Below are 27,142 nucleotides of genomic sequence, written 5' to 3'. Positions count from 1 at the left end.
GCCAAGGCGCTGTGCTGGCCAGTTGGCACAGCCCGCCTGCGTACAAGAAGCCAGCGCTGTGCTGTGTCCCCAGAGATGTCAGCTTTGCAAAGCCTCGCTCCTTCCAACAAGAACCCTGCGATACATACTTTCCCCTGGAAAAAAAAAAAAAAAAAGAAAAAAAAAGAGGAGAGTTCTTATTTTCCCCCGTGACATGGGCCTTTTATGTGATCATGAGTTTGGGTTTTCAGAGAGAAGGTGCGGAGGGAAGTGATATCTAGTAGGCTGTCTCTGCACTGCAGCCCCAAATTGCCAACTTTACTGGGTATATTCAGCTCTTGCCTTCCACCTCCCTGCGCATAGCCCAATCAGCTGCTGGCTCTTTCTGCTCTCCAGCCCAAGTGGCCTGTTGGCTTTTGTTGTTGCTGTGTTCTTCTATTCATTTTGCTCATAGCAGGCATCTAACATCTCTGAGCTCTGGACCCTGTGCATACCCTGTCTGTTGCTAAACTCAGGTCCCTGCCAATGGGAATTCAAACCCTGCGGGGCTCTAGCATCCTCAGCCACGGGGGTCTGGTATGTGGTGTTCAGTGATACTCTTGTTGCTGGTGTGTTTCTACGCTTCTGGAGGGACAGCCATTGGAAATGGGTTTCTGCCCTCTGGGAATACAGGAAGTACAGTTGCATGCTGCCCGAAGAGCGGTGTTCTTTTGCCACCTGCAGTCTGACCCATGAAGACAGCTGGGACAGAGTGCCTGGTCTCTGTGACTGTGCACCCTGCAGCTGGCTAGGTGCAGACTGTTGGTTCCAGCTCCAGTTGCATGTGAAAATCTTCTGGAGGGTTTTAACTAAGACTGATGTCCGCACCATGCCCCATCTCAGACCTGTTAAGTCTGACTTGCAAGGCTGGAGTGGGCTGGCCTGGGCCTCAAGAATTTTTAAAGCTCCCCAGGTGCTTCTCATGTTCAGCACATGTTGCAGTTCTTTGGTTTATAGGATTCTCTAACAGCTGGATGACCCGGGGTGAGCATGTGTGTGGTTTTCCCCTTCACAGTAATGGGCGACTGACTGATTATGGCAAAGGCCTTGGTTTTATGGTTTGTTTAGTGAGTGGGAGTCATGTATTTATGCTCGCGTTACAGACCCTCCTGGCTGTTCATCCTTGAATCAGGTGCTCACGGTTGGGAGACAGCTGACTGAAGGGAAAGATGCCGAATTTGGAGACCAGAACTGTGTGCAGATGAGACCTCAATTTCATTAATGCAAGCCTCTAAAACAGTGGGTGACCCTTCTCATTGCAAACATCATCCTCTGAGAACCCTGATCAAGAAAGAACATCCTCTTTGAGGTATGACCTTGATTATGGCAAAGACCTAAAGGCCTCAGAACAGTGACTACAAGAGCCGGAACAAGACTGAACAGAGTCAGAACCGAATTCTTAAACCAACTTTAAGTGTGGGAGGAGAAAAGAAGAAACATAAAAATGTATGAGATTTAGCCCTCAACCTGCCAGCATGTTTTTAAATGTCCTGCCGAGGCCAGTGCCGCGGCTCACTTGGCTAATCCTCTGCCTGCAGCGCCGGCACTCCAAGTTCTAATCCCGGTTGGGGCGCCGGATTCTGTCCTGGTTGCTCCTCTCCCAGTCCAGCTCTCTGCTGTGGCCCGGGAAGGCAGTGGAGGATGGCCCAAGTGCTTGGGCCCTGCACTCGCATAGGAGACCAGGATAAGCACCTGGCTCCTGGCTTCGGATCGGCGCAGCTCCCCAGCTGTAGCGGCCATTTGGGGGATAAACCAACAGAACCAAGACCTTTCTCTCTCTCTCTCACTGTCTAACTCTGCCTGTCAAAAAAAAAAAGTACTGCTGAGAAACAGGCATCCGACACAGTGGTTAAGACACTGCTTGGGGCACCCACATCCTTTATGGATGTTCCCCAGGGTTTGGGTCCCCACTCGACTCCTGATCAGCTTCCTGCTAAGGCTCACCTTGGGAGGCAGCAGGTGATGGCTCAAGGACTTGGGTTCCTACCACCTATATGGGAGACTCAGATTGAGTTCCAGGCTCTTGGCTTTGGCCTGGCCCAACCCCAGACTTTGCAGGCATATAGAAGTGAAATGGCAGATGGAAGGTCTCGCTCTGTCTTAACTTCTCTCTCAGCCTATCAAATAAATAAAATAATAAAGAATTGTTTTCTAAAAAAATTTGTCAGACTTAAAAAATAAATAAATACAGAAAATAAAATGTCCTGCAGAACCTAGTGGGCTTCCTCAGCACCTTGGTTTGACCCCCCCAGCATTGTAGCCAGGTGACCTTTCTGTCTAAACCATAGTTGGAGGCCAAGTCTCAGCATAAGAAGATGCTGCTGTGTGTAGCTCCTCAGGCTTGATTTAGAACATGATGCCAACACGGATGGGCACCCTGTCTCCAACTTCGTTGATTTGGGTGAGGCAATTATAAAGCAGTGCATGCTAAAGATAGAAAGTTGTTATTTAACCATTCTACAAAGGTAGGAAAGAAAATCTGGTAAATCTGGCCTTCAGTGAGCTACTGTGTCAACTCTAGCAGAGCTCTGTGGGCCCAATTATACCATTAGCCATGTTTGTTCCAGAAGATGTCTGGGCAGCAAGTGCCAGCCTTGGAATAGTGTCTTACTGTCTCTGCCTACACTCAGCTTCTTCCGTCCTCCCCATCCCCATCCCAAAGCATGTCTGTGTTACCACTTTTGCTTGTAAACCTAAAGATGAAAGAGAGAGAGCGTGTCTTGAAGCATGATAGGGACATCTAGTATAAAGAGAAAACATAAGTGTTTGTACATGTGCATGGTCTTCTAACAGCTAATCTCTATGTTATTATCAATAATAAGGAAATTTTTTTTAAGTGACAATCTTTTAAACTGATTACAGGTCACTGTTCACATGGATATATACTGGAGGCTCTTTCCCTAGTATGAAATAAAGTATAAGACAGGAGGAAACTGATATATGCACCTTTTTATCCATGGACAAATAATTGCAGAACACCTTGCTTCTCACACATAATTAGCCTTGTGACTGGAAATACAAACAGAAGCCTGGTTCTCGGGTTTGATGATAAGCCGTAGAGGGGAAAACACTGAGTTGGGATTGGGTCTGACACTAGCACAGGTATCCATCCCAGCTCTGCTGTTTATAAGCGGGGTGACCTTGGCCTTGAGACATGAGCTCATTAAACTCAGTTTCCACACTTAGTTGTAAGGTCTGGAAGACCTACTGTGTGCAGGGTTCCTGAGGGCCTCTGTAAACAGTTCTTCGTATGGTTTGCTGTGGATTCTGCAGGTATCTTAGTTCTCTGCCAGATCCATTGTCTGGGGGTGTGGGATTCCACATTTTCAAAAAGATGAGGAGTCTTGCCGAAAGAATATGGATTATGTTGTCGTTCAGTCTTTTAGGAAGGCAGAGTTTGCTTAAACACTTAGCAGTTTTATGCATGAAAGATGTGCCTGCTCACTAGACTGGTGGGTCATGCAAAAATCAATAATTAACTTTGTAAAAGCCCTGCTTTTTGGAAACTGTTTCTTGGGAATCACAGCAGTGCTAGTCACCAATATCCAGTTTTCAGGTCTTGTCTTCTCAAGGGCAAACCTTTAAAAACTCTTCCTTACCTCCAGGATCTTTGAGGAGATGAAAAAGATAGATCGGGGTTGAGAGAGAGAGGTCCTGGGTTGCTGATGCTAACGTGTGGAATGACTCATAATTACATAAAACAGCAAGATCAAAAATTCCTCATCTTGAGATCTAAAAGTTGTCTTAGAATACAAAATGAACACTCACCAAGGAGCTAAAAATAAAAGAGAAGTCACTGGAGATCTTCCAAGAACACCACCATGGGGAGCAGAGAGATCAGTCAGCCTCAGTGAGTGGGGTGGGGGGGTCGTTGTGAAGGTCCCCGTAGATCAAGTAACTGGCAGTCCTCCTTCCATGCGTCTTTGCCACTTCACCACATTCTATGGATGGTGCTATTGGGACCAGCCAGGTTTAGCCTAGGGACCAAGGGCTAAATAGAATCCTTCAATGTTAAAGAACATGAAGAGAGCAAAGAGTTATATCATTTAAAAAGCTTTAGCAGGGGGCCAGTATTGTGGCACAGCAGGTTAAGCCACTGCCTACAGTGCTGGCATCCCAAATGGGCACCAGTTCCAGTCCTGGCTGCTCTACCTGCAATCCAGCTCCCTGCTAATGCACCTGGGAAAGTAGCAGAAAATGGCCCAAGTCCTTGAGTCCCTGCCAAAAATGTGGGAGACCTGGAAGAAGCTCCTCGCTTCAGATTGGTCCAGCTCTGGCCATTGCAGCCATTTGGGGAATGAACCAGTGATTGGAAGTTCTCAAGATCTCCCTCTCTCTCTGACTCTCCCCTTCTCCCTCTCTGTAACTGCCTTTAAAATCAATCAATCAATCAATCAATAAATCTTCAAAAAAAATTTAACATCCTTCCATCCAGGCCCTTCTGTCTCTGTCTCTCTCTCTCTCTCTCTCTCTCTTTCTCTTTCTTTCTTTCAGAAACCTTTTATTTAATGAATCAAATTTTCATAAGCACAACTTTAGGAATATAGTGATTCCTCCCACCATACCCGCCTTCCCACCCCCACTCCCACCCCACTCCCTCCTCCCTGTCCCATTCTTTGTTAAGATTTATTTTCAATTAACTTTATAAACAGAAAACCAACTCTGTACTAAGTAGAGATTTCAACAATTTGCACACACATACGCAAAATATAAAAAACTGAGAACAAGTTTTACAGTTAATTCTCATAGTACAACTCATTGAAGACAGAGGTCTTATGTGGGAATTTAGTGCACAGTGACTCCTGTTGTTAATTTAACAATTAACACTCTTATGTATGGCATCAGTGACCACCCAAGGCTCTTGACATGAGCTGCCTAGGCTATGGAAGCCTTTTGGGTCCACAGTGTCCGTCAGTATTTAGACAAGGCCATAAGCAAAGTAGAAGTTCTCTCTTCCCTTTAGAGAAAAGTACCTCCTTCTTTGATCAGGAATAGGAACCCGAAGTCCTAGGAGACAAAACCCCTTTCTTTGGATCATACCAGCATCTTAGTGCCTTTCAGTCCCAGCCTGAGTTCATCAGCAGTTTGAACTAAAACGGACACATGACGTTCTATCTGCTAGCTTCTCACCCTGCTGTAGACAAACTGCAGTGTTTGGCCTCTGCACACTCAGGCTCATTCATATTTCTCTAGTGAGTATAACTTGTTTTCTTATAAAATAACAACTGGTCTTGTAGGGTTTCTGTCACATGGAGGAAGAGCCAAGACCATTCCTTGAAGTCAGTGTTTTTGTTGTTGTTGTACTTCCATTTGTTAAGATATTATTATCTACACACTGTTAAATCCACCAGCCATACAGTTTGATGAGTTTGGGTGGTTGTGTGAAATCGTATGAGCACCACCAGGATCAACAGGCAGAACAGCTCCCTCGACCTAAAGTCTCCCTCGGACCCCGTTGCTCTCACTTCCCTCCACCAACCCTGTGAGGTCTGGCAACTGAGAACCTGCTTTCTGTCCCTGTGTTTTTGCCATTTCTAGAGTTGTGTATGAGTGGAATATCCTTGGTGATCAATTTTCTTGAGTTAACATATTGCCGAGATTCACCCACATTGGTCACGCCTTAGTGTCTCGGCCCTTTTGCTGCTGGTGTAGTATTCTATAGCATGGAAATATTATGGGTTTGTTTCCTCAACAATTGGTGGCATTAAGGTGGCTTCCAGTTTGGACCTTCTCAGGGTCATCTCAGCCTAAAGTATTATCCTTGATTTCTCCTAGTCACTGATCCCTGGATCCAGTCTCTAATTTTTCTGATCTTACATCATTTACTGTCATGGTTTTGGCTATATATAGTTATATGCATATGTTCTAAAAATACCCAGAGGTTAGAAGTGTCAACCCCTGATACTCCCATCTGTGACTTTGAAAGTGATCTGCTCATCTCCAAGCAGCAAAGCCAAGTTCAGTGCTGACAATGATGGCCTGTTTAGTGCACTATAATGTAATTTAATATCACAACAGGCCTCCTGGGACATGACAGAGTGCAACAAAATGCAGTATCCAACATTTATAGGCAATAGAGTGGCGTGGTTTTTCATCCTGCCTTGTAGAATTGTGCACACACTCTGTTTCCCAGCCATTCTGAGTACTGGGGAGAGGGAAGTCCGCCAAGCGACACTGTCCCCTGCTTGTAAGTCGTGTGGGCGTGGGGCTAGTGCAGCCGGCTTGAACAACCTGGGAAGGGTTAGTGCTCAGACCCAACAGGAGAGACTCTCCTGAAAAATGTGCTGTCCCCCTGTTATAATTCACTGTAATGAGCGGGGAACAAAAGGTTGTATAGGAGAGTGGTGACGGATGGCCGCCACGGCCGCACTGTGCTGCAGCTGGCACGGCTCCCACTGGCGAAAGGCATAATATATTATTGCTCCAGGTCGCATAGTGGTAAATGAACACTTACGGCCGCTCTGGCAACTGGATGGATTATCTCAGCTACGCCAGCACCAGCCTGGCCTGGCGTTACAGGTGTGCACATGTGTGCCACGTGCTTCACTCAGAAGAGCACCTCAAAGGCAACTGGCACGATGGGAAGTCACTGATGACTTCAAGGCCTTCGTCGCCAGCCCCCCTCACGCCATGGGAAATGTGGGCAAGTCGGGCCCGGGTGAGTGGGCCTCTCAGACAAAGGACCATCGTGTTCAGAGAATGCCTGGTTCATGGTGGAGGCACCTCGCTAGCCACAAGGGCCTTTTTAGAAACCTGGTGGAAATTGCATATCATGGGGAAAAAATAACCGTGGATTCCCAAAGGTTTTTTTGCACCAAAACATCTTTGAGTTCCGTTGTTTCCATGCCGTTTTTGAAGTACCTTGGCATTGGGTACATACAATGAAATGAAATGGATGACTAAAATGAGTGAATCTGTGAGTGAAATGACCGGCAATCCCAGAGAGCAAATTCAGTGAGGGCAGAGTGGGAAGTAAAAGTGAGGAGGCCAAGGTAGGTTTCAAGAGCCTCAATGCTTGGGCAGGTATCTGAGACACAATGGAATATTATTCAGCTACTAAAAAAGACTGAAATTCTATCACTTGCAGCAAAGTGGCTGGAATTGGAAGATATCAGGTTGAGTGAAATAAGGCAAACACCAAAAGATAATTACCACACATGCTCCTTTAAAAGTGGGAACTAAAATTTTTAAAAGAAGGTAAGAAATCATATGTATGAGTTTCACTGCAAATACGTTGGCAAACCTTGTTTTAAATCTTTGTCAAACAAGTTGATAGGAATGATATACTTCTATAGTGTTAATGATTTTGTAACTTCTAGATTTTGTTTATAGGAGTGAGGTAGAACATCACTTCATTTGATGATTGTTTAAAGCCATACTTGTTTTCCTGCTGAACTGTGGTCTTTTTACTATTTATTTGTTGAGCTCTTTATCTGATACAGTCAGTAAGCCTTTGACTGTAATATACATGAAAAATATGTTGTCTAAAAGGAAAGAAAAACGAATTTGAGAGAGCAGAGGAACACAGGCTGTAGCAAGTTGAATCGAGCTAATGCACCATGGCTGGAGCCAAAGCTCCTGCCAGTCCTGGACTTTTATGCACTTCCAGAAGTTGTTGCATAATAAGCTGGGCTCGATTAAGAAGTGGGGCACGGGCCACTATCCTTTTGTTTCATCCCCAGATAGCGGTTGGCATGTACACATAAATCTCCGATTATCTTCTTTTTATTTTTTAAGAGTTATTCATTCATTTGACAAGTAGAATTACAAAGAAAAGGGAGAGATGTAGAAAGAGAGCTTCCATCTGCTGGTTCACACAGTGGCCAGGCCTGGACTACGCAGAAGCCAGGAGCCTGGACTCCATTTGGGTCTCCCACATGGGTGACGGGGCCCAAGCACTTGGGCCATCTTTTGCTGCTTTCCCAGGAGCAGCAGTAGGAAGCGAGGTTGGAAGTGGAACAGCCATAACTGGAACCAGTGCTCACATGAGATGCTTTATCATAGGCATTGACTTAACTAGCTGTGCCGCAAGGGTAGCCCTTCCAATAATTTCTAATACCCAAGGAAAAAGAAGCTGTCTGTGCCCCCATTGACAGGGGTGGGCAGCCTTGTATTAATGTTCTAAAGGCATCAGTATCATTTTAACTTTTCCCAGTCTTTAATTTAAAATTTTAATATGAGCTTTTCCCTCTTATCAAGTTTGTATAAAGTGATCTAAATATGTCCCTGGATCCAGGGTGGAAAGTGGGTAGCCTTAGTGATGGATGCCTTTCCCTGCTATTTTGATTGGTGCCAGATTTGCCCTTTGGAATTTAAATGTGATGGTGTTTGCATTCTTTGCACTTGACCTCTAAGCTTTACACCATCCACAGTGGCTGCTAAAGAGGCTCCCAGCTCCTCTGGGACTGTTTGAAGGCAGCAAGCAGCCTTCTACTGTAGAACCCTAATGCTGTAGTAATCATGATCATCTTTATTAATGATGGAAAATGGAATGATGCAGTGCAGTTAAGTCAGTATTTCTCAAGTTTGCCCTCATTATTGTCTCTGAAGGAGCCCAGTTAGAGATTGTTATTCCTAATCTCTCTCTCCATGAATTTTTAATGGATATGGTATCTGATTATATAGTATACATATATCTGTGTTTTAGACATACAAATAGTGAAAATTTTTTTGTTGCCTTCAAGAACCTGTTTGCATACCTTTAAGGGTGATCTCAGCTCTATTGGGAGCTAGAAAAACATTGATTCAAGTTAAGCCTGTGGTCTCTGTCTCCCCCTCACCTTCCTGTACCTCATCTGCAAATGGAAAGAACAGTTGCCATCCCTTGGGGTTCCTGGGGCCTAATAAGCAATCAAGATATATTTGCTGTTATCCCTGTCACTGTTTTCATACACAGTGTCTTTATTGGTCCTTATTGTGAGGCCCACAGCTTTAGGTACCATTATTACAAATATCACCAGCCTCACTTGATTGGCAGTGTTGCAGATGGTCAGAGTGGTTGAGTGACTTGCTCCAGGTCCTCTGAATAGTAATACTTGTTGGAGATGAGACTTGAATGCAATCAGTCAGGTGCAGAAGTCTTTCTGTGGTACCTTGCCAGATGTGGCAATATCCGACGCCACGGTGTTGGGCAGACCCAAGTTGGAGTTTGCAGAATTGGAGAACTTACCCATGAGAATGGGCTCTAAGGATCAGTCATGTGTCTTCTGCCTCTACTTCTGTGGGGAACAGCATCAGCAATGCTTTGAACTGATTGGTCACAGCCAGTGGCAGGATGCCTGTGATAATGTTTTCCTGTGCTGCATGGTTGTTTGTTTCCCCAAACGTGGAAAACCTTGGCCTTCCAGCCGGCTGGGGGCCGCTGCTTTTTCATCAGGATAACAGCCTTATGAAATCAATGATAAAAATCACTTGGAGAGGAAATACTCTTGAATCCCACGCTGCACTGACGATCTAGAAGAATCCACACTGCTCCTGCATGGGCCTGTGTTCCCAGAGCGCTCAGGGGAAGACAAGGAGGCAAAAGGGGACAGTCTGGATTCTGTTTTTAGGCTTCTGAGTTCTAATTCCAGCTTTGCCTGCTGTGCACCTCACTTGCCTCATCTACTACGTGGATTTACAATGGTATCTTCCCTCATAAAACTGTAAGGAAGAAATGAGGTAATCTAACATTGAGCATTCCACACAGTGCTCAGTTGGTGTCGCCAGTTGTTACTGTAAGACAAACAACACAAGACAGACACTGCCTCTTTCACAGAGCGTGGGCTCTGAGACTCCACCTGAGAAGCAAACCTGACACCCACGGTGCTTTGTATTCATGGCCATGATTTTGCCTTAGTGGGTTCAGAAACACAGTCCTTGGCATCTAAGCATTTCTGCCATCTTCTCTGGCCCATCAGAATGCCTGTCTCCTGCACTGCATGATTAGTGATTGCCCATTTTTCTAACTCAGAGGTAATTCATTCTCTGTACAATGAACAGAGGAAATATTGAGGCCCAGGGCTTGTTTCTTAACAGTTGCTGCAGTGAGGTTGTGGGCAATTTCTGTCATGTAGGCTGAGTGCTCCTTGTTGGTCTTCCTCAGAGGTGGATAGAGCCCTGTGGTCTGCATTTGAGGGGCTTGGTGGTGGTGATGGTAGCAGAATGCTGAAGCCAGTTTCTCACTTCTGTAGCTATTGGGGGCAGAGAAGTGAGGGCTTCCCAGCCAAGGCTGAAGCCTGACACATGTGTGAGAAGGCCATCTACTTCTCAATCCAGGCAGTTTCTGGAAACACACCCCTGTGTTGCTGGTTACAACAGATCTCTCCATCGGAGGCTTGCTGCAGGCAACATAGCACCAGGCTAAGCTGAGAAGTGGGCAGGAGAAATGTTTGCTCCATAAGGACCCCAAGTGGGTCTTCATTTTACCAAAGAAGGGCTCCCCAGGGCCATAGATACCAGGAACAACCAGTAGCCTTGGATCCTGGGGTAGATGGTCTTCTTTTCTGCTGAACCTTCATACAGGGACTCTGATGATCTCATGGACAGATGTCCCCATGAACAGCATTTCCATGGTGAACCTTGAGACTGGGCAGCAGCAGGGCACAGTACAGAGGGAAACCTTTGCAGGTGGCCCAGAAATTTTAGCTGGTGGTGACAAGTTCAAAAACATCATTCTCAGTTTACCCAGCTCAGACTCACTTTGCGATTATTGTCTTAGCCACAGCAAACAAGAATGTTCTCCAGCAAGGGCAAAGCCAGTGCCTTGTGGGAAGAACACGCATCTTGGGACTGATCTGCCTGCTCTGGTCTGAAAGGGTGGCTTCTTGCTGATCATTTATTTGCAGCATCTAGCTTGTGAAGCCCGACCCTCTAATGCAGTGAAAAAGGAAGCTACCAGTTAGAGTCTGATGTTTTATTTATCTGTACTGGTAACTCTGTGTTTGGTGTGTTTTTCTGTTTGGGCCTCAAGGCTGGTCAAGCAAAAGGCGGGAAACATAAATAAGTAATAAGCCGAGAGGGCTTGTCCATTTATAGACTCTCAAAGATGACCTGGTTTTCCGATCCAGTGTAAGCATTAGAGTAATATGCGTCCGTGGATGTGTTTGCTGGTGCATTTGGTGGTGATGATCAGGAGAGACATATTCATGTTCTATTTTTACAATACAAATTAAGAAACGTCAGGCTGCACCAGGGACCCGTACTGGCAGCGTGAACGCCATGAACTTGAGCAGTCCATTGGCCTTGCATGGTGTGGGATCATTGTGTTCCTTTCTGTTCTCCTCCAGCTTCTGGTTATTATTAAACCATCCTTTGTGAGGGATTAACTTTGGCTTTCTTCCCAGGGAGGAGATGTCTATGCAAAGCCAGAACACCCAGCCAACTGCAGGCAAACGGGTTATTTGGTGTGGTACGGGAACAAACAACTGGTTAGTGAGCCAGTGCCTCACTTTTTCATGGCCGCCCTTGGCATGGAGATGGCCTTCTGTAGTACACGGTGTAAATGCTTATGAGCATCCCTTCCCCCATTCATTCAGAACACATTTCCCGAGGGCCTCCTGTGGGAGTCGTTATTTCTAAAATGGGGATCATAGTAGTAGCTACTGCATAGAATCATATGCATTTGATGAGCTAATAATGTATAAAGGATTTAGAACCATGCCTGGCACCCAGCTTGAGCTTAGTCAATAGGAACTTGGCTGTGGAGTTTGGCTTTTATTTGTAGGTAAGGAACAGGCAATGGAGCTGATGGCATAGGCAAAAAGGAGATGTCTGTGGCAAAGCAGGGGCCAGACTGTAATGGGGCAGCACCTGGAGGCAGAGAGAAGTCATATATCTCTTGTCTAACCTCTGTGGACTTCCATTTGTCTTTCTTGGAGTGGCCTAACGCTGCCTTTGGCAAAGTGTGGTCCCTGGACCAGCAAAGGCATCAGCACCTGGGAGTTTGTTAGAAAAGCAAATTCTTGGGCCCTCTTCCAAACCTCAAAAATGAGCTTTTGATCCTGCAGCTTATGTTTTAAGAAGCCCTCTGAAGGACTCCAATCTTTGCTCACGTTTAGGGATGTCAGTCTAGTCTCCCGAGGGAGACAGGGAAGAAGAGCTAGAACAACATCTTCCTCCCACCTCTTACCATATTTGGCTTCCACTGGGCCAGCAGAGGGCAGGCATCCTGGCTTTGGGGAGGGTCCCCACATGGGTCAGGCAGCAGCTCTTGTTAGTCACATGGAAGCAGGAGCCTTGTTAGCACACATCAAGGCTGCCTGTTGAACACAGCAAAACCAAACCTCATGTCTCCTCTTGGCTTTCTATCAAGAGGGTGCCATGATCCCCTCTCCCCCCACTGATGCATATGGTGTTGGAGCTGGAGCTGGTGCTATGTTAAGTGGGTGATTCTTCACCAGAACAACTGCCAGCTGCAGGACTCCTTCTACCTCTCATCACATAGAGAAGTGAGGGATTCCAGCCTCTCTGGGCCCTTTTGAAGCAGATGTTGCATCTGGTTCGTGGGAGTCTGTGTACACACACACACACACACACACACACAGAATGCAATGGCCAACAGAATGGATCACACCAACGCCTGTACCCTTTCCCATATGAAAAGCTTGTGGTGGGACTGATTTTTACTACTGATGTGTAGCCACCTCTGGGATGAAATGCCACAGCTATAGATAATTTTAGAAATCCATCTAGGCCAGCGCCGCGGCTCAATAGGCTAATCCTCCGCCTTGCGGCGCTGACACACCAGGTTCTAGTCCCGGTCGGGGCACCAGATTCTGTCCCGGTTGCCCCTCTTCCAGTCCAGCTCTCTGCTATGGCCCGGGAGTGCAGTGGAGGATGGCCCAAGCGCTTGGGCCCTGCACCCGCATGGAAGACCAGGAGAAGCACCTGGCTCCCGGCTTCAGATCAGCGCGGTGCACTGGCCACAGCGCGCCGGCCACAGTGGCCATTGGAGGGTGAACCAATGGTAAAGGAAGACCTTTCTCTCTGTCTTTCTCTCTCTCTCACTGTCCATTCTGCCTGTCAAAAAAAAAAAAAATTTTTTTAAGAAATCCATCTAGATTTTCTGAGTGCATTTGTTTGTTCATTAGTACAAATGTGTATATCATGGCATTATGGGAATAAAACATCCACCCCCTCTTCCTTAGGAGTGTGTCAGCCAGGAGGAGAGGGAAGTCACCAGCCTGCAGTTCAGAGCAGGGTGCTGTCTGTCAGCAGGAAAGTGCTAACAACGTGTGGCCTGCAAGATCAAAGGAACTCCACAACAGATGAACTGGAGGAGCTGCGTGGAGGAGGTAGCACTTGGTCTGGGCTGGGAAGGGTAGGCAGAGTATCAAGAGGCAGAGGGAGGGCATGTCAAGTAGAGGGGACTGCAAGAGCCTGGGGGATGGGAAATGCCCAGTGCATTGAGAGAAACATGAGGGTCTAGTTCAGGTTTCCCAGAATATTGGCTATAAGTAGGATAATAGAGGAAGCAGAGGCATAAAAGCTGGGCTGGGATTTGAGTACCAGGCTGCAGAGTTTGAACATAATTCTGTGGACTGGGGAGCCAATGGAAAATTTGGGTTAGGAGGCTGATATGATCACTATGGCCCTAGAGGTCTTTGGGCTGATGTTGGAATCAGAATGGGTGGTGCTTGATGCCCACAGCAGGAGACTTGCTCCAGGTCACAGTCCTACGAAGCAGCAGAATCAAAGCTAGGACTACACATTCTGTGTCCACAAGTTCATGACAGTGGGAGGCCCCTGGAAGCTCCTGGGCAAAGAGAAGGAGTAAGCTTTTAAATGGAAGGTTGCCTATTGTAGAAAGCCAGCAGAACTCTCCAGGGATTGCGAGGCAAGAGAGATGAGCCGCTGAGTGAATTCAGCTGCTCTTCTGGTCTGTGTTCCTTGATCGCTTATCAGAAAGAACACTCATCCCTTTGCAGGTGAACACCAGAGGGCCTCAGTATCACATGCCAGCCAGGCCCAGAACCTCTCAGCAACGCTTGGGAGCCTTGGCATGGGGCTGGGCCATAGGCTTGGTTCTGACTCAGAGGAGTCAGAACCACCTACTGAGTCATTTGCAGGAACTGTGGTTTCCTGGGAGGTTTCCCAACCGGTTACCCACCCCAACAAATGGCACACAGGATCTGAAGGAAGCTGCGCATTTCTCCGGGCCATAGCTCCAGGCAGATGCAAGTTGCATTTCTCAGGCTATTGCATGGAAATTGTTTCCTTACTATGCATGGAGAAACTTGACACTGGGAGGTAACACATTAATAGAAACCTTTTTATGTACCTACCACGTTAGTTATTTGATCTTAGAGAGACCTCAGTTTCCCCAACTAAATGAACAACTACAAGTGAATGGTTGTGATATCTGTGAGAATTGATGATTCTTAATAATAATAATAATAATAATTCTTTTTCTTTTGGAAGATCCAGAATGCCCTAGTCCTGATCTCAGTTGAAAGAGAGTTTGCAAGGTTCTGCCTTCCCCTGCTTTTCTATTGCACTGGGTTCCTGGGGGAATGGAACTTAATCCAGATCTGCTCATGGCACCTCCATGTCTCACATCTGTTTACCTGTTGCCACTCCAGTATTTTCCCTTCTCAAGCCTCTTACATTTTCCCATTATTAGTAATCTTGGAAATTTCAGACACCATGATCTCTTTCCACCCACAGGAACACCAAAGTTTGTTTTCAGGGTGAATTCAAAGACATTGGTACTGCTGTGTTATTCAAAGCAGAAATTTCCCCTTCTTCCTCAACCATTGAATCATCAATTTTTGGAAAGCATCCCTTCATTTAAGACTGTTCCAGAGGATGGTTTGAGAATTGAGGATTAGGATAGGTCCCACTGGTCAGTTGCAGACGCAGATTTCTGTCCTTTAGTTTGTGTTAGACCAGGGTGTCAAGCCAACGCAGCAGCTTCACGTGGCTCTCCAACCTTGCTTTAATGTTGAGCAAACGCGTACTGAGCCGGAAATCAACCAACTGTTTTACTTTGGAGCTGCTGCCATCATGAGACAGACGAACTTGGGGCAGGGGACTGAGATCTTTTGCCAGATCAGCTTCCTTCTTTTCCTGCCCTCCTATTTGGTCTTCAGGCCCTCCTGATGGCCAGTGACCTTCAGGAGTTCTGTGGAACTCTGTGTGCAGGAAGGGGCACTTTTAGCTCTATGTAAGATGCTGTAGAGATTAAGTCTTGGCATCAGGCACACAACTTTTCATACCAGCACCTATTTTTCTAGAGGCAAAATAAGGCCACTTGGTGAGAAGAAAGGAGGAATCAGATGTCGGAGACTTGAAAGACTCTGCGAGCCTGGCAGAGCTGGAGCTCTGGAGGCTGGAACCCGGCCTCTCCTCCCTCCCCTCTCCATCACAGCTATGGGTTGTGATTCCTCCTACCCAGAGGAGCCAGAGGGGTAAGGAAGACATGTGGGAGGGGTGTGGGGTGACAGGCAGTGGTAGTGGCTCTAGCAGAGACCCCTCGCTCTCTGGTAGAGTGACTCGGGATCTCTGGCCAGGTGGCAGCCCTCCCCTCGAGATGACCTGATGCCTGAGACTTGCTCAGGCTTGCCTGGCCCCACTCACAGGCCTGGAATCCTTCTGTTGCTGTAGGCAGAGAAACCTTCACTTTCCCACATGGGATTTTTCCCTCGCACATGCATTTCTCCTCAGAGCCACTGTTCCGAGTGGCTCCAGTGCCCACCTCCCTCTCAAATATAATGTATAAAAAAATAGAGGGGTCTATTGTGGGGCAGGTCCTTTTCCCCATACTCTAAAAAGGGAGTACCTGTGACCTTTTATCTTGAGAGAACAGGCCACATTCTGCTTTTCAGGGATCACCTGCCCTTCTGATTTGTAGCCTTGAGAAAGACTGGCAGGGCCTACAGTCTGACTTTACTACATGCTGGTTATGCCCTACCAGGGTCCACTGGGCCAGGCCCAGGGCTCAGTGAGAGCTGAGTGGCCATGTCTCCTCCTGGACCGCACAGGCTCCACAGGCCAGCAGGTGAGCAGGTGATGACTATTCCCACGTGCAAAGTGTGCCTGGAGACAACAGACAGAGGCAGTGAGGAGCCTGCCTTAGATGCTTCAGTGAGGAAACTCTGGAATCTATGCTGTCTCCCTGAATTGAGTGCAGAAGCACTAGGCTGTCTCATTAATTCCCAAATGGGGAGGGAGTCCCTCACATCTGGAAGTATTCCCATCAGCAGAGGGGCTGAGGACTCCTTGAACATGGCTTCCGTCGGTGTACCCCTGGTGCTGGGTCACTTGTGTATCTGTGCCTCCCATCTCTGCCCTATTGGGAGCCAAGGAACCTGGTGGTAAGAGCCCATAACTACATCTTATGCTCCCACCAAAAAAGGTGCTGAGGAACTGAATCTCTGTCTCTCCACCTGCATAGAACTTGGGAATGGAGCAGGGAGGATATGGCTCTTCCTCTTGTTGTTCAGAAGTGACTAAATAGGGCGCTCCCCAGAGGCTTGGGATATTTACTAACTGTCGCAACAAGGGGGAGTGGGAGGAGACTGGTGTATCAGGTCTCCGTGCAGGTGGAGTTTTTTAGTTTGCCTTTGTCCAGAATTCAAATATGCAGAGCCGTGCATGAGAACTGCATTGTCCAGTATGGTAGCCACTAGCGACATTGCTACATCATTGTGAGCAAATTAACATTAAGTAAATTTAAGAAACTGAGTTTCTCTTCCTCACTGGCCATGTTTTAAGTGCTCAGTAGCCATCAGTGACTTGTGGCTGCCATGCTAAGGCAGATAAAGAAAGCTGTCCATCATGACAGAACATTCAAATAGATGGGCTGTGGATCCAAATAGCATGTCTTGGTGTCCCACAAACTGTGCACCTCTGAATACAAGCTGAGAAGAGAGTTTGCCAAAATACAAGTGTTTGGGACTCTGCCCTAGACTCTCCTCCTGGATCAGAATCTCTGTGAAATGGGGGTAACGGCTGGGAGGCCTGGGAATCTGTATTTTAACAAGCATTCCCAAGTAGGCATTGTACAAAAACAGTGATTTAAGGAAACTCAAATTTGGATACACAAGCTGCAAAACCTCCTGATGCAGCAGTTCTGAGCATCTCAGATGTCTCCTAGCCCTTTCTCCTCCAGTGTAAGATTTTCCAACTCAACGCTTCCAAGAGAAGTGACTGGAGCTTCCATACTGGCAGCTAAGGGCACATCTCCAAAAAGTCCTGACCGTTCTTCCACCAAGTAGTAAATAATGAAGAAAGAGACTGCCCTGGCATTATCTCCCTCTCTCCTTTTGCAGAACCAGGACGAAGGAAATAACCTCGTTGCTCCCCTTGAGCGTGTTTGAATCACAAGTACCTTCCCTCTAAAATAAATTTATTTCCTGCTGCCTTCATCCCAACAAAGACCAGCCGGTGATGAATACCAGACTTCATAGCTTATTTGTCAAAGCAGCGCACCTGTGAGGATTCCTGTGGAAGATAAATTTTGATTTGGGGGAGGGGGAGATCTGGAGGAGTAGGGACCTAGCCAGGAATAAATCTTAACATGTTGCACCAGACTGTGAATGAGCGTTCGCCTCACAAGGCTCGGGCTCCTGACAAGGTATGATAAATTACCCTCTTTGTTGACACCTTCATTGGGTTATTTATGGCTCATTAATTGAACCGAAAAGGGGCCTTGTAGACCCAGCAGGGGCACCATACAACACTCCTCCAGTGGACCCGGCTCAAAGAGAAGAACAAAGGAGGGAAGAGGGTATGTCTGCTCCTTGACACTCTTCACCCGACAATTCAAAACTTTAAAAAAAAAAAAAAAACTTTGGAAGCTCAGGTAGCTCAGGTAGACCTCTCTGAGGATATGAGCTGTGTGTGCACCTCACACCCCAGCCTGCGTGCTGTCTGGCACTTTCTAGAGGAACCTGTGCCTATTCTGTGCTTTATTGCCAACATTGCTGTCAGCCTGCCTGGAAAGCCAATGCGGCCCAGTAGAAATTGCTGGAAGCCCCAGGCACAGTCCAAGTTCATCCATGAACTTGCTATGTGACTTGGGGGAAATCAAGCATCAGATTCCCCCCTTGTGAAATAAGTTGGTAGGATCAGAAGATCTCAGAATCGTTTGTTGTTCTAAAGATCTCAGAAAACAGAGGTCCATTTTGTTTCCCTTCCCATTGTAGTAGCACTTCCACCTCTAGAAAGCAATTGGTTTATTTATTTGCCAACTACTATTTTCTGAATTTCTTTTTGGTTCCCCAGGCAAGTATAGGCCTACTCAGTCTATGTGGTTTTGTGGTTGGCTTTGAGCTTCCAATCTAGAATTTTAATTGTGTTTTCAAGAGCTGAGTGTTTCAGTACATTCAGGATTAAGTTGATCCTTAAATTAAGTACTTACAGGATAGTCCCTTAGAATAAATTCTTCTTTAGTTCACAATCAGGGAACATGCATTGCCAGCTGCTTTGTGTTGAACGGCTCTTTCTTCAGCGAGTCATTGTGGTCTGTGGATATGTGGCAAAAGGCTCTCTTAGAAAGTGCCAGGTGTTTCCTCTGTTGCTCTAGCTTTCCAGAAGGTTCCATCCTATGGAAAGAACTCATGAATAAAAGTGATTGCAGTCCATTCATGTATCTATCCAACCATCCATTTATTTATTCTTTATTTCCACAAAAATTTTACTTTCATTTTTGCATCCAGATCTGTGTGCAAGATGAACAAGACAAAACTCAATAATGCAGAGAAGTTACACTGTGATGTTTCCATGCATGGCAGCCACAGAGTTTCCATTCATTTATTCACCCCTCATTCATTCAGCAGGTCCTACTCTTGAGCCTGTGTTACTACAGGCACTGTGCTGGGGACCAATCAGAACACAAAATGAACCAGAACTTGCAGATCTGTGAAATTTTGAGTAAGAAGGACTCCAGGTAGTCACTGGATCATGTTCCTGATGAGGAAACTGAGGACTAGGACCAGAAAGGCAAAGTGCTGTGCCTGGGATGGCCAGTCAGATGATCATGCTAGGTGTCAGGCATGGAGCATTTTCCTTGAGTAGTGGAGCTGTGGGGACAAGTTCCATGAGGACCTGCCTGGGGCTGGCCATGACTCCCCTCTGAGGACAACCTGGCTGTCTGCAGGAGCCAGAGTGTTTGTGGGCTGTACAATGTGTTATTAGTTCTGTGGCCCTGGAGAGGCGCAGGGAAACAGAGCAGTGCTTTGTTGCCCTGAACAATGGTGTAACCTGACATCTCTTGGCTGGTCTCCTGGTCCAGCCTGTCCTCTTTAGGGTTGAATGTGGGAACATCGCAAGTGTTCCCTTGGGAGTTGAACCTATCTAGAAAAGATAGGTAATCTAAAGGTGACAAACTCTGAGCTGGGGGATGTCTCAGCATGAGAAACTTTCAAATAATGACAAGTTTCCAATAATGCTATCCAGAGAGCATTCTACAACTATGGCTGCAGCCAGAATCCAGTCCAGAATGCAACATGCAAGAGCTTTCTCAATTGTTAGATGACATTTGAATTCTTGAAAATGGTAACATGTATTATCAATAGGTGTTCATTGGATCTCTATGCAATCATGGTTTACGAATTATTTTCACCCTGTTATCTGGCTGCCTCCTTGAGCCACTTCTGTATTATCACTCCACTAATTTTACTGTGTATCTGTTCTTCACTAACTAATAGGGCATTCCAAGATGGAGAGGTTGAGTAACATGTCCAAGGTCCCTGAGCTGGTAAAAGACCAGGTTTTCTGACTTTAAGTCCAGTTCTTTTCCCAGGCCTGCCTTTAGAGCTGTGAGTGTCTGAATGCTGACAAGTCACTGAGTGGTACCTGAGAGGGGCTGAAGATAAAGAGGCTTTTCTAGTTGGAGATTTGAAGATGGACTAGGGAAGTCTGTTTGCCTTAGCAATTTGTTCTACCACAAAACATTCATTCCTTTGTATCCTAGAAGCTTTCTGTTTCTAAGAATTCCCTCTCAAAATACAACTCCCCACTTCAGTAAACCAAAAAAATATAATCATACAATAGAATTACATGCTTCTATCCATTAGAATAAAATAGAATAGAATAGAATTTCTGTTCTATTAAAAATATAATTCCATTATCTGTTGGGTGGGAATATAATTGTGGACATTTAAGAAATATATGCATTGATAACTGTATGAAAGAATTTCAACAACTGTCATACGTGGTAACGTTGGTTTCCTCTTTGTTCTAATCTGTTTTTATTGTTTGTATAATATGAGCATATTTTGGTGGTAGTGGTGCTATAAAAAAGGCTTTAAAAAGCAAGAGAATACTCATCCCAGCTGTGTGCTTCATTGTAAGTGGGTGAAAGAGAGCCGAGTAAATATAACTCAGCACCTCCCTTCTGTTCTTCCTGCATCCATATTGGTCACACCATAAGCCTCAGAGAAGTCATCAGCTAACACCATCAGGAGATGAGTTGTCAACAAGCTGAAAGCCAGAGTTCTTTTCTGGAGTGAGATAGTGTAAAGAGGGTGTGGATGGATGGCAGGAAACAGGGGAGCAAGTGCCAAGGTCGTTTTCACGCACATGGTAAGTTTTCATAGGCCAACCCTACCTGTGCTCACCCCTGCCAGTGCTTACCTCTTAAACTTCAGTGCCCTGTGACTGGCCATGACGAAGGTCAGTCACCCCAGCTGCTCTTACAGCAGGGTCAGACATGGACTAACTGGGAAAGAGAAGCCTTCTGAACCCCGGCTATGCCTGGCTCCCAGTGCCACTCACTTGGCACACATCCAACACGTGGTGTGCCTGTTGGGTGAGTTAGATGGGAGGGTTCCTTTAGGCTGTTCTGGGTGGGGTTGCTGCCACTGGCATCTGCAGTGGGGACATGATAGACCTATAAGTTACAGGGCAGCTCGCAGAACACAGTGTCTTTGCTGTGGACTGCTGTGAAAGGCTGGGGTCCTCTGCTTCGCAGTTAGTATCTAGGTGTTAACAAATAGAGGGCTCAACACTGCAAAGTAAGAAGTAAAATAAATACTTTCTGACATTATGGATTCCCTTTTTAAGAGTCGGGCGAGATCCTGGAGATCATTGGAGCCCTTGGGAGGTAGAGGCTCAAGTCACCCCAAGTCCTAAGAGCAAGAGAGGCCCAGACCACAGGCTTGCAGCTCCCAGCCCAGTGTTTTCCCCACAGCCTCTGCTCCCTCTCATTCACTAGTTTGTCTCAAACTCATTTGTTGAGGACTGTCCATTCGCCAGGTGCTGTGCTGAAGTGGGGAAGACACAAATCAATAAAATGAAGGCTCTTCCCTTGGGTTGTGAGGAAGAGGGTTGGGGAAAAAAACACTAACTGCTTATTTAATAAAATGCAGAAAGATGCTTCCTCTAGAGGAAGAACTTCAAGACGTGTAGTCCAAGAGACCATCTTTTTTGAAGGAATCATCACAAGGTAGAACACTGCTTGGGTACCTGAGCTTGCCTTTGTTCGCACTTCAGTGGACAGCATGCAGTGTGCAAGAAAAACACGAGAGCTTTCAGTGCTGAATAGTACAAAGTGCAAAGCATGGGTCCTGTCTGATTTCCTGTTGCCTTAAGTTGGGCAGTGTGTGTATCGGAGCAGCTTCAAACACTTGATTCTTGTAAACAGTTGAGAGCAGATACTATGCCTTGTCTGTCTTCCTGGAAATGCCCTTTCCAGATTCTTCAGCATGTTGTGTGACAATTGTAGCTGCTTTCCTGTCTTGTGCTAAAGGGTCTGGTCTGTGACGGTGAAAGCAGCCGTCCATGGTTCTGAAGAATTCAGAAGGCTATGAACGGAAGCTCTGGATGTTTCAGGAGCCTTCCTGATAGTACCTTTTTTTGATCTGCCAAATATTCTGTGATGGGTGGGCAGGTGTCAGAGACAGACTCCGTATCCATTTTCCTTATAGTTTGTTAAGAGATGGAATGGATTAAGAATAATAATTTTTTAAAAGTCCACACCAACTACATCTTATTTTGGGTGTGGTATGAGCAAAGCAGTTGTAAAACGACTGTTGTGGGTGAATTGGGGTAACTCGTTAAGCACTTCACAATGATGGTGATGTGAGTATTTTTTAAATAGTTGTCATTTTTTTAATAGAAATTTTAGACTCCTGGAAAAATTGAGAAGGTTCAGGATTTTCCGTAAACCTGTGTCCCATCCACACACACAACCCCCCTCCCTGTCTGCACCTGCCACCAGAACAGTACCTGTGATAATCAGTGAACCCATACTGATGCATCACAGTCTCTCCAAGTTCATAGTTCACATTAGGGTTTATTCTTATTCTCTATCCTATGGGTTTGGCCAAGTGTGTGGTGGCATGTGTCCATCATTATAGTATCACACAGAGCAGTATCACTGCCCCAAGTTCCTGTGTTTTCTACCTGTTCATCCCACCCTACCCCCAGACTTTTTTTATGATTGTTTTTAAAGTTATTTCTTAAAGATGATACTAATATGTGTATATGGATAAAAGTATATATCTTCAAACTATGCATTAATTTTTAATGGTTGGGGAGGGACAAAGATAAAATAAAATTGGCCATAGTTTAACTAAAGTTGGATGATGAGCCATGGGTATCTTCCTGTTCTCTTTCGTTTTGGACATATTCAGTACTTAACATTAAATTTAAAAGAAATAAATAGTGAATATATTAAGCACATCCCATGTGGTGGGTTCAGGGCTGGGTGTTTTTCATTCAGCATTCTATTAGGTCCTCACAGTAACCCTGTAAGAGGGATGTGTTACTGTGACTTCTCAGATAAGGAAGATGCAACAGAAAGGTAAAATGAATTTTCAAAAACGTACTATAAGTGATGGTGATGGGAAATGAACTCTGTTCGTTGAAAATGTTCTATTAAAATCCATCAGGTAACAAATACCTCAGAATATGCACAAGTCATACTCATGCAGCTCAATGAATTTTTGTGTGAATCCATCAAAGCGCCTCCACCTATGTCAGGAGATAGTACCTGCATCCCCAAAGCCACTTCATGACCTTGCTAGTCACCATCCTAAGAGGCCATAGTCTTGACTTGTAGTGCCATGCCTGGGTTTCATGTATTTTAACCTTCATAGAAAAGCAATTATGTGATATGTAGTCCCTTATGTATGACTGGTTTTGCTTAATACTATGTGTGTGAAACTCACCTGTATTAATGCTTCTGACAGGTCTTTCCTTTTCATTGATCTATATAGGATCTTGTGATCAATAGGCCATAATTTCCCTGTTCTGTTTTGGTAGAATTGAGAGTATTTCTGAGGTATTATGAGTGGTGGCTTTGTGAACAGTCTTATACATGACCTTGGGTGATATAAGCATGGATGTCTATGGCATGTGTCTCTGTGAAAAGAATTGTAGGCCTGCAGGTTAGGTTTAAGTGGACCAGGTGTTTGAGTTTTTGTCCTTCTTCTCTATCATCCATTTCTTACTAATAGATATTAGGAAGTTAACTACATTGTACGATTGGGTCCATTCAATGGTGGAATAATATAGTGTCCAGGAAGTATTGAGTAAAGCCAAGTTGGGATTTAGGCCAATACATTTTGATCCAGAGTCGATGAACCCCAAGACCCAAGTAATACTGTCAGGGTTTCATCAATCTTCCTTAAATAAATTTAATGTAAGAAAATACTACTAGGGTAGGTATTTGGCATAGCAGTTAAGCTATTGCTTGGGATACCCATGTCCCGTATTGAAAGGTTCTGGCTATAATCATTATTGTCGCTCCCCGTCTTCATGGGGGAACGACACTAAACCCTGCCTAGGCTTCATATCCGAGTCACGGCACCATTATGTCGCTCCCCCTCTTCGTGGAGGAACGACACAGGACCCTGCGCTGTTCTTTGGTCTGCTCGGCCCTCCCTGGGTTGGCTGCTGGTCCTTCCCGGGTTGGCTGCTGGTCCTTCCCGGGTTGGCTACCGTCCCTTCCACCTCCGTGGAAGGGCAGTTCCCCTTGCCACATTCCCCACTTCCGCGGGGGAGTGGCACACCGCCGGCCAGCTCTCTCGGGGGCTGCACAGGTGTTCCTTCAGGTAGATGTTCCCCTTAGATGTTCCTGGTGCATGCCGTCTCTCTCCTCCTTTATAGTCCTCCTCCGCCAATCTTAACTCGGCTGCCCACACGCCGAGTACGCTGCTCTCCTCCAATCAGGAGCAGCTCCTGCAGCTTGTCAAGTTGGTGAGAGGCAGCTGGGTAGAAGCTGTTGCCTCCTCTCCCAGCGCCATATTGTGGGAGAGCAGATGCATAGAATAAGTCTTAATTCCAGTAACTTAGTCTAGTCCGAGTTGCTCCCCACACATTATACTTATTATTCTTGCTTTCTGCTACTATACACCCTGGGAGACAGCAGGTATGGCTCAGGTACTTGGGTCCCTGCCACCCATGTAGGAGAACTGGATTGTGTTTCATGCTCCTGGCTTGGGCCTGCTACAGTCCTGACCATTGAGTTCATTTGGGGAGTAAACCAGCGTATGGCAGATCTCTCCCTCTCTCTTTCTCTGTTGCCTTTCAAATCAATATAAATGGATAAATAAATAATTTTTTAAAAAAGGAAAAATATTACTCTGAAGTTTCCTGCATCCATGGTTTTACAGAGTAGCATGTTGTTCTGGGATACCAAAAATAATATAACAGAAAAACAAGAATACAGTTGTCTAAATCATCAGCAAAAGAATCTGTCATACAAAATTCTGTCTTGACATTGAGGATACTTGAAGATTTGTCAATATTATAACAGTTGTGTCATTGTACTTTTAAGGAAGAAAACAGCAATTTTAAGAGCCTACTCTTAGTGGCAAACCCTAGGATAGGTAGTCACCTTCATCTTCCATAGCTGTAGCTCCCAACTTATCCTTCTTGGGAACCTTATTTGAATGCTAGCAAAACTTGGTGATCTTAAGCCCAAGAAAGACCTAAAATGGGTGACCTACTAATGATAGTCCCAAGTAACAGTGATTGAGAATCTAGGTGATACAGCAAAAAAAGTAATGTGGGCTTTAGACACAAATGGCCATGGGTTTAAATCCCATGTCCATTCAATTATATTACCTTCAAAGTATTACTTTATTCTGAACTTCTGCTTCCTTTGTGTGCGAGTAAGGCCATGAGATCAAGCTTAGGCAACCAATAGAAGTAGATTAACTGGGAAGGTGATAGAGTGGAAGATTATTACCATTCTCCTCTAAAATTCCTCAATTCCATAGTCTCCGAAAGCCCTTTCTCCTGCCTTGGAGTCTTCTGAATGTTACGTTTTAGTTTTGTTTTATTTGAAAGGCAGGGAGACAGAGACAGAAAGAGCAAGATTTTCCATCTGTTTGTTCACTCTCCAGATGCCCACAATATCCAGGGCTAGACCAGGCCCAAACTGGGAGCCTGGAACTCAGTCTAGGTCTCCCACATGGATGGCAGGCACTGAGTGCTGGAGCCATCAATTCAGAGGGAAAGATGGTGTGGCTGTGGTGGTGCTGATAAAGGGATTTCTGCCTTCTGTTCAGTTTCTCCAAAACTGAGCCTCTTCTCCTTCCACTCTGTGCAAGAACAACACAGAGGGCGAGTGGTGCTTCCCAACTCTTCTGTGAAGTCTCTAAGACATGATTTCCTGCACAATTGAATCCCAAAAGTTAGGATTATTATTTGTTTTTTTATTGATTGATTATTCAATAACTCCACTTCCATTCAGAAGTTTTACACTAAAAACACAAGTGCCAAAAATCAAAGCTATTTACATAGAACAAAAACAAGTGCCAAGCAAAAGAGAGGAAAGGAAAACTCTAATGAAAACTTGCACCTGTGAAAAAGTTGCCTTCAGCTTCCTAGCAGTGGAGGAAGGGGGAGTCCCTGTGCACTGCCAAGTCCTCTGTACCCTGTAGCAAGGGGTCTCCCAGTTCAGGGGGAGCAAATGTCTGTGTGTGCTTGTCCACTGAAAGGGATTCAGTACATGAGTCTTTGTACGGGGACATTAAAGAGGTAAGGGAAGATATATAGGGGTGAGAGTTTGGTGCAACAGTTAAGACGCTCCTTGGGAAGCCCATACCCCATATAAGAAAGTCTGAGTTTGAGTCCCAAGCTCTGCTTTTCATCCAGCTTCCTGCTAGTGCACATTCTAGGAGGCAGCAGGTGATGGCTCAAGGACTTGGGTCCCTAGAACCTACTTGGGATTCCAGGATGGAGTTCCAGGCTCCTGACTCCAGCCCAGCCCAGCCCAGACCAAGCTGTTGTAGGGCATTTGAAGAGTAAATTAGTGGATAGAAGTTTGTTCTCTCTCTCTCTCTCTCTCTCTCTGTCTCTGTCTCTCTCCCCCCTCCGCCTCCCTCCCTCCCTCCTTCCATCTCTCCCTCCCTCCTTTTCAAATAAAAGGACATATATAAAATATTATATATATATATATATATATATATATATATATATAAAATCTCCATTCCAGAGTTTCTGTAATGGATGTGGAGACACTCCCCATATAGTTATTATTTATATTAGCCTAGTCTCAACTTTGGGGCGTCAACCACTCCTCCCTCCTGAAGGGCTTGCATTATGGAAAATCACTCAGAGCTGCCTGGCTAATGTGGATTCCGAGCCTGACTCTGCCTGCTATGTATCTGCTTTGTAAACTTGGACCACAGATTCACTCCTTCAGGGCCCTGGGGTTTCTCCTCTGTTCAAAGAGTGTCCCTTACAGTTCCAGGAGCCAGTGATTCTCATGCCCCGCACGCTTGGAGCAGCCCGTCCTGTGGGTTTCCCATGCCCATGTCTGGCGACAGCCAGGGAGCAAGAGCAGCAAGAGTGACCTTGGAGGAGCACAGCTCACTCGAGGGGCTGAGGAGGAAGCCAAGGGGGAGGCTGTTGTTGAAGAAGGCTGCCTCAGAAACTGTTTTCCTCTTTCTTTTGTGAAGTCAGTAGGACAGGTGCATGCCTGGGATACCAGCCCTTTCTTTTTATCACACTCTCAGTATTAGGAAGCCATCCTGTCCTCTGCTGTGGCCTCATTCTGCACCCCATATTCTCCTATACCCCCACAGATACGTACACACAGCAGAGGCTCAGGCAATCACTCAGCGTCCGTGGCCTGTAGCCACAAGCTCAGGTTCTCTAGACCTCCTTAGTGTCTGCTCAGCAAGTCAGTGACTGCCGGCCGTCCCTGGCTTAGCACACGTGGAGACCAGTCTGGTGCAACTCAGGG

At 45.9% G+C, this 27,142-nt stretch overlaps 1 protein-coding gene across 2 annotated transcripts in view; it reads left to right on the top strand.

The window, feature by feature from the left end:
• Nucleotides 1–27,142, top strand: part of RORA (RAR related orphan receptor A) — a 763,877-nt gene that overhangs the window by 297,302 nt on the left and 439,433 nt on the right. Inside the window, exon 2 of one of the 2 annotated variants that reach the window (XM_051821923.2) lies at nt 13,146–13,292. The exons of the other annotated variant lie outside the window; for it this stretch is intronic. Within the exon in view, the coding sequence (XP_051677883.1) occupies nt 13,146–13,292 (147 nt within the window). The remainder of the gene's footprint in view (nt 1–13,145; nt 13,293–27,142) is intronic. 2 annotated transcript variants of the gene reach the window in all.

The sequence above is a fragment of the Oryctolagus cuniculus genome, chromosome 12 (assembly GCF_964237555.1).
Source record: "Oryctolagus cuniculus chromosome 12, mOryCun1.1, whole genome shotgun sequence".
In the NCBI taxonomy this organism is placed as follows: domain Eukaryota; kingdom Metazoa; phylum Chordata; class Mammalia; order Lagomorpha; family Leporidae; genus Oryctolagus; species Oryctolagus cuniculus.
The sequence above is the reverse complement of the archived record's forward strand: the minus strand, read 5'-3'. Positions and strand labels throughout refer to the sequence as shown.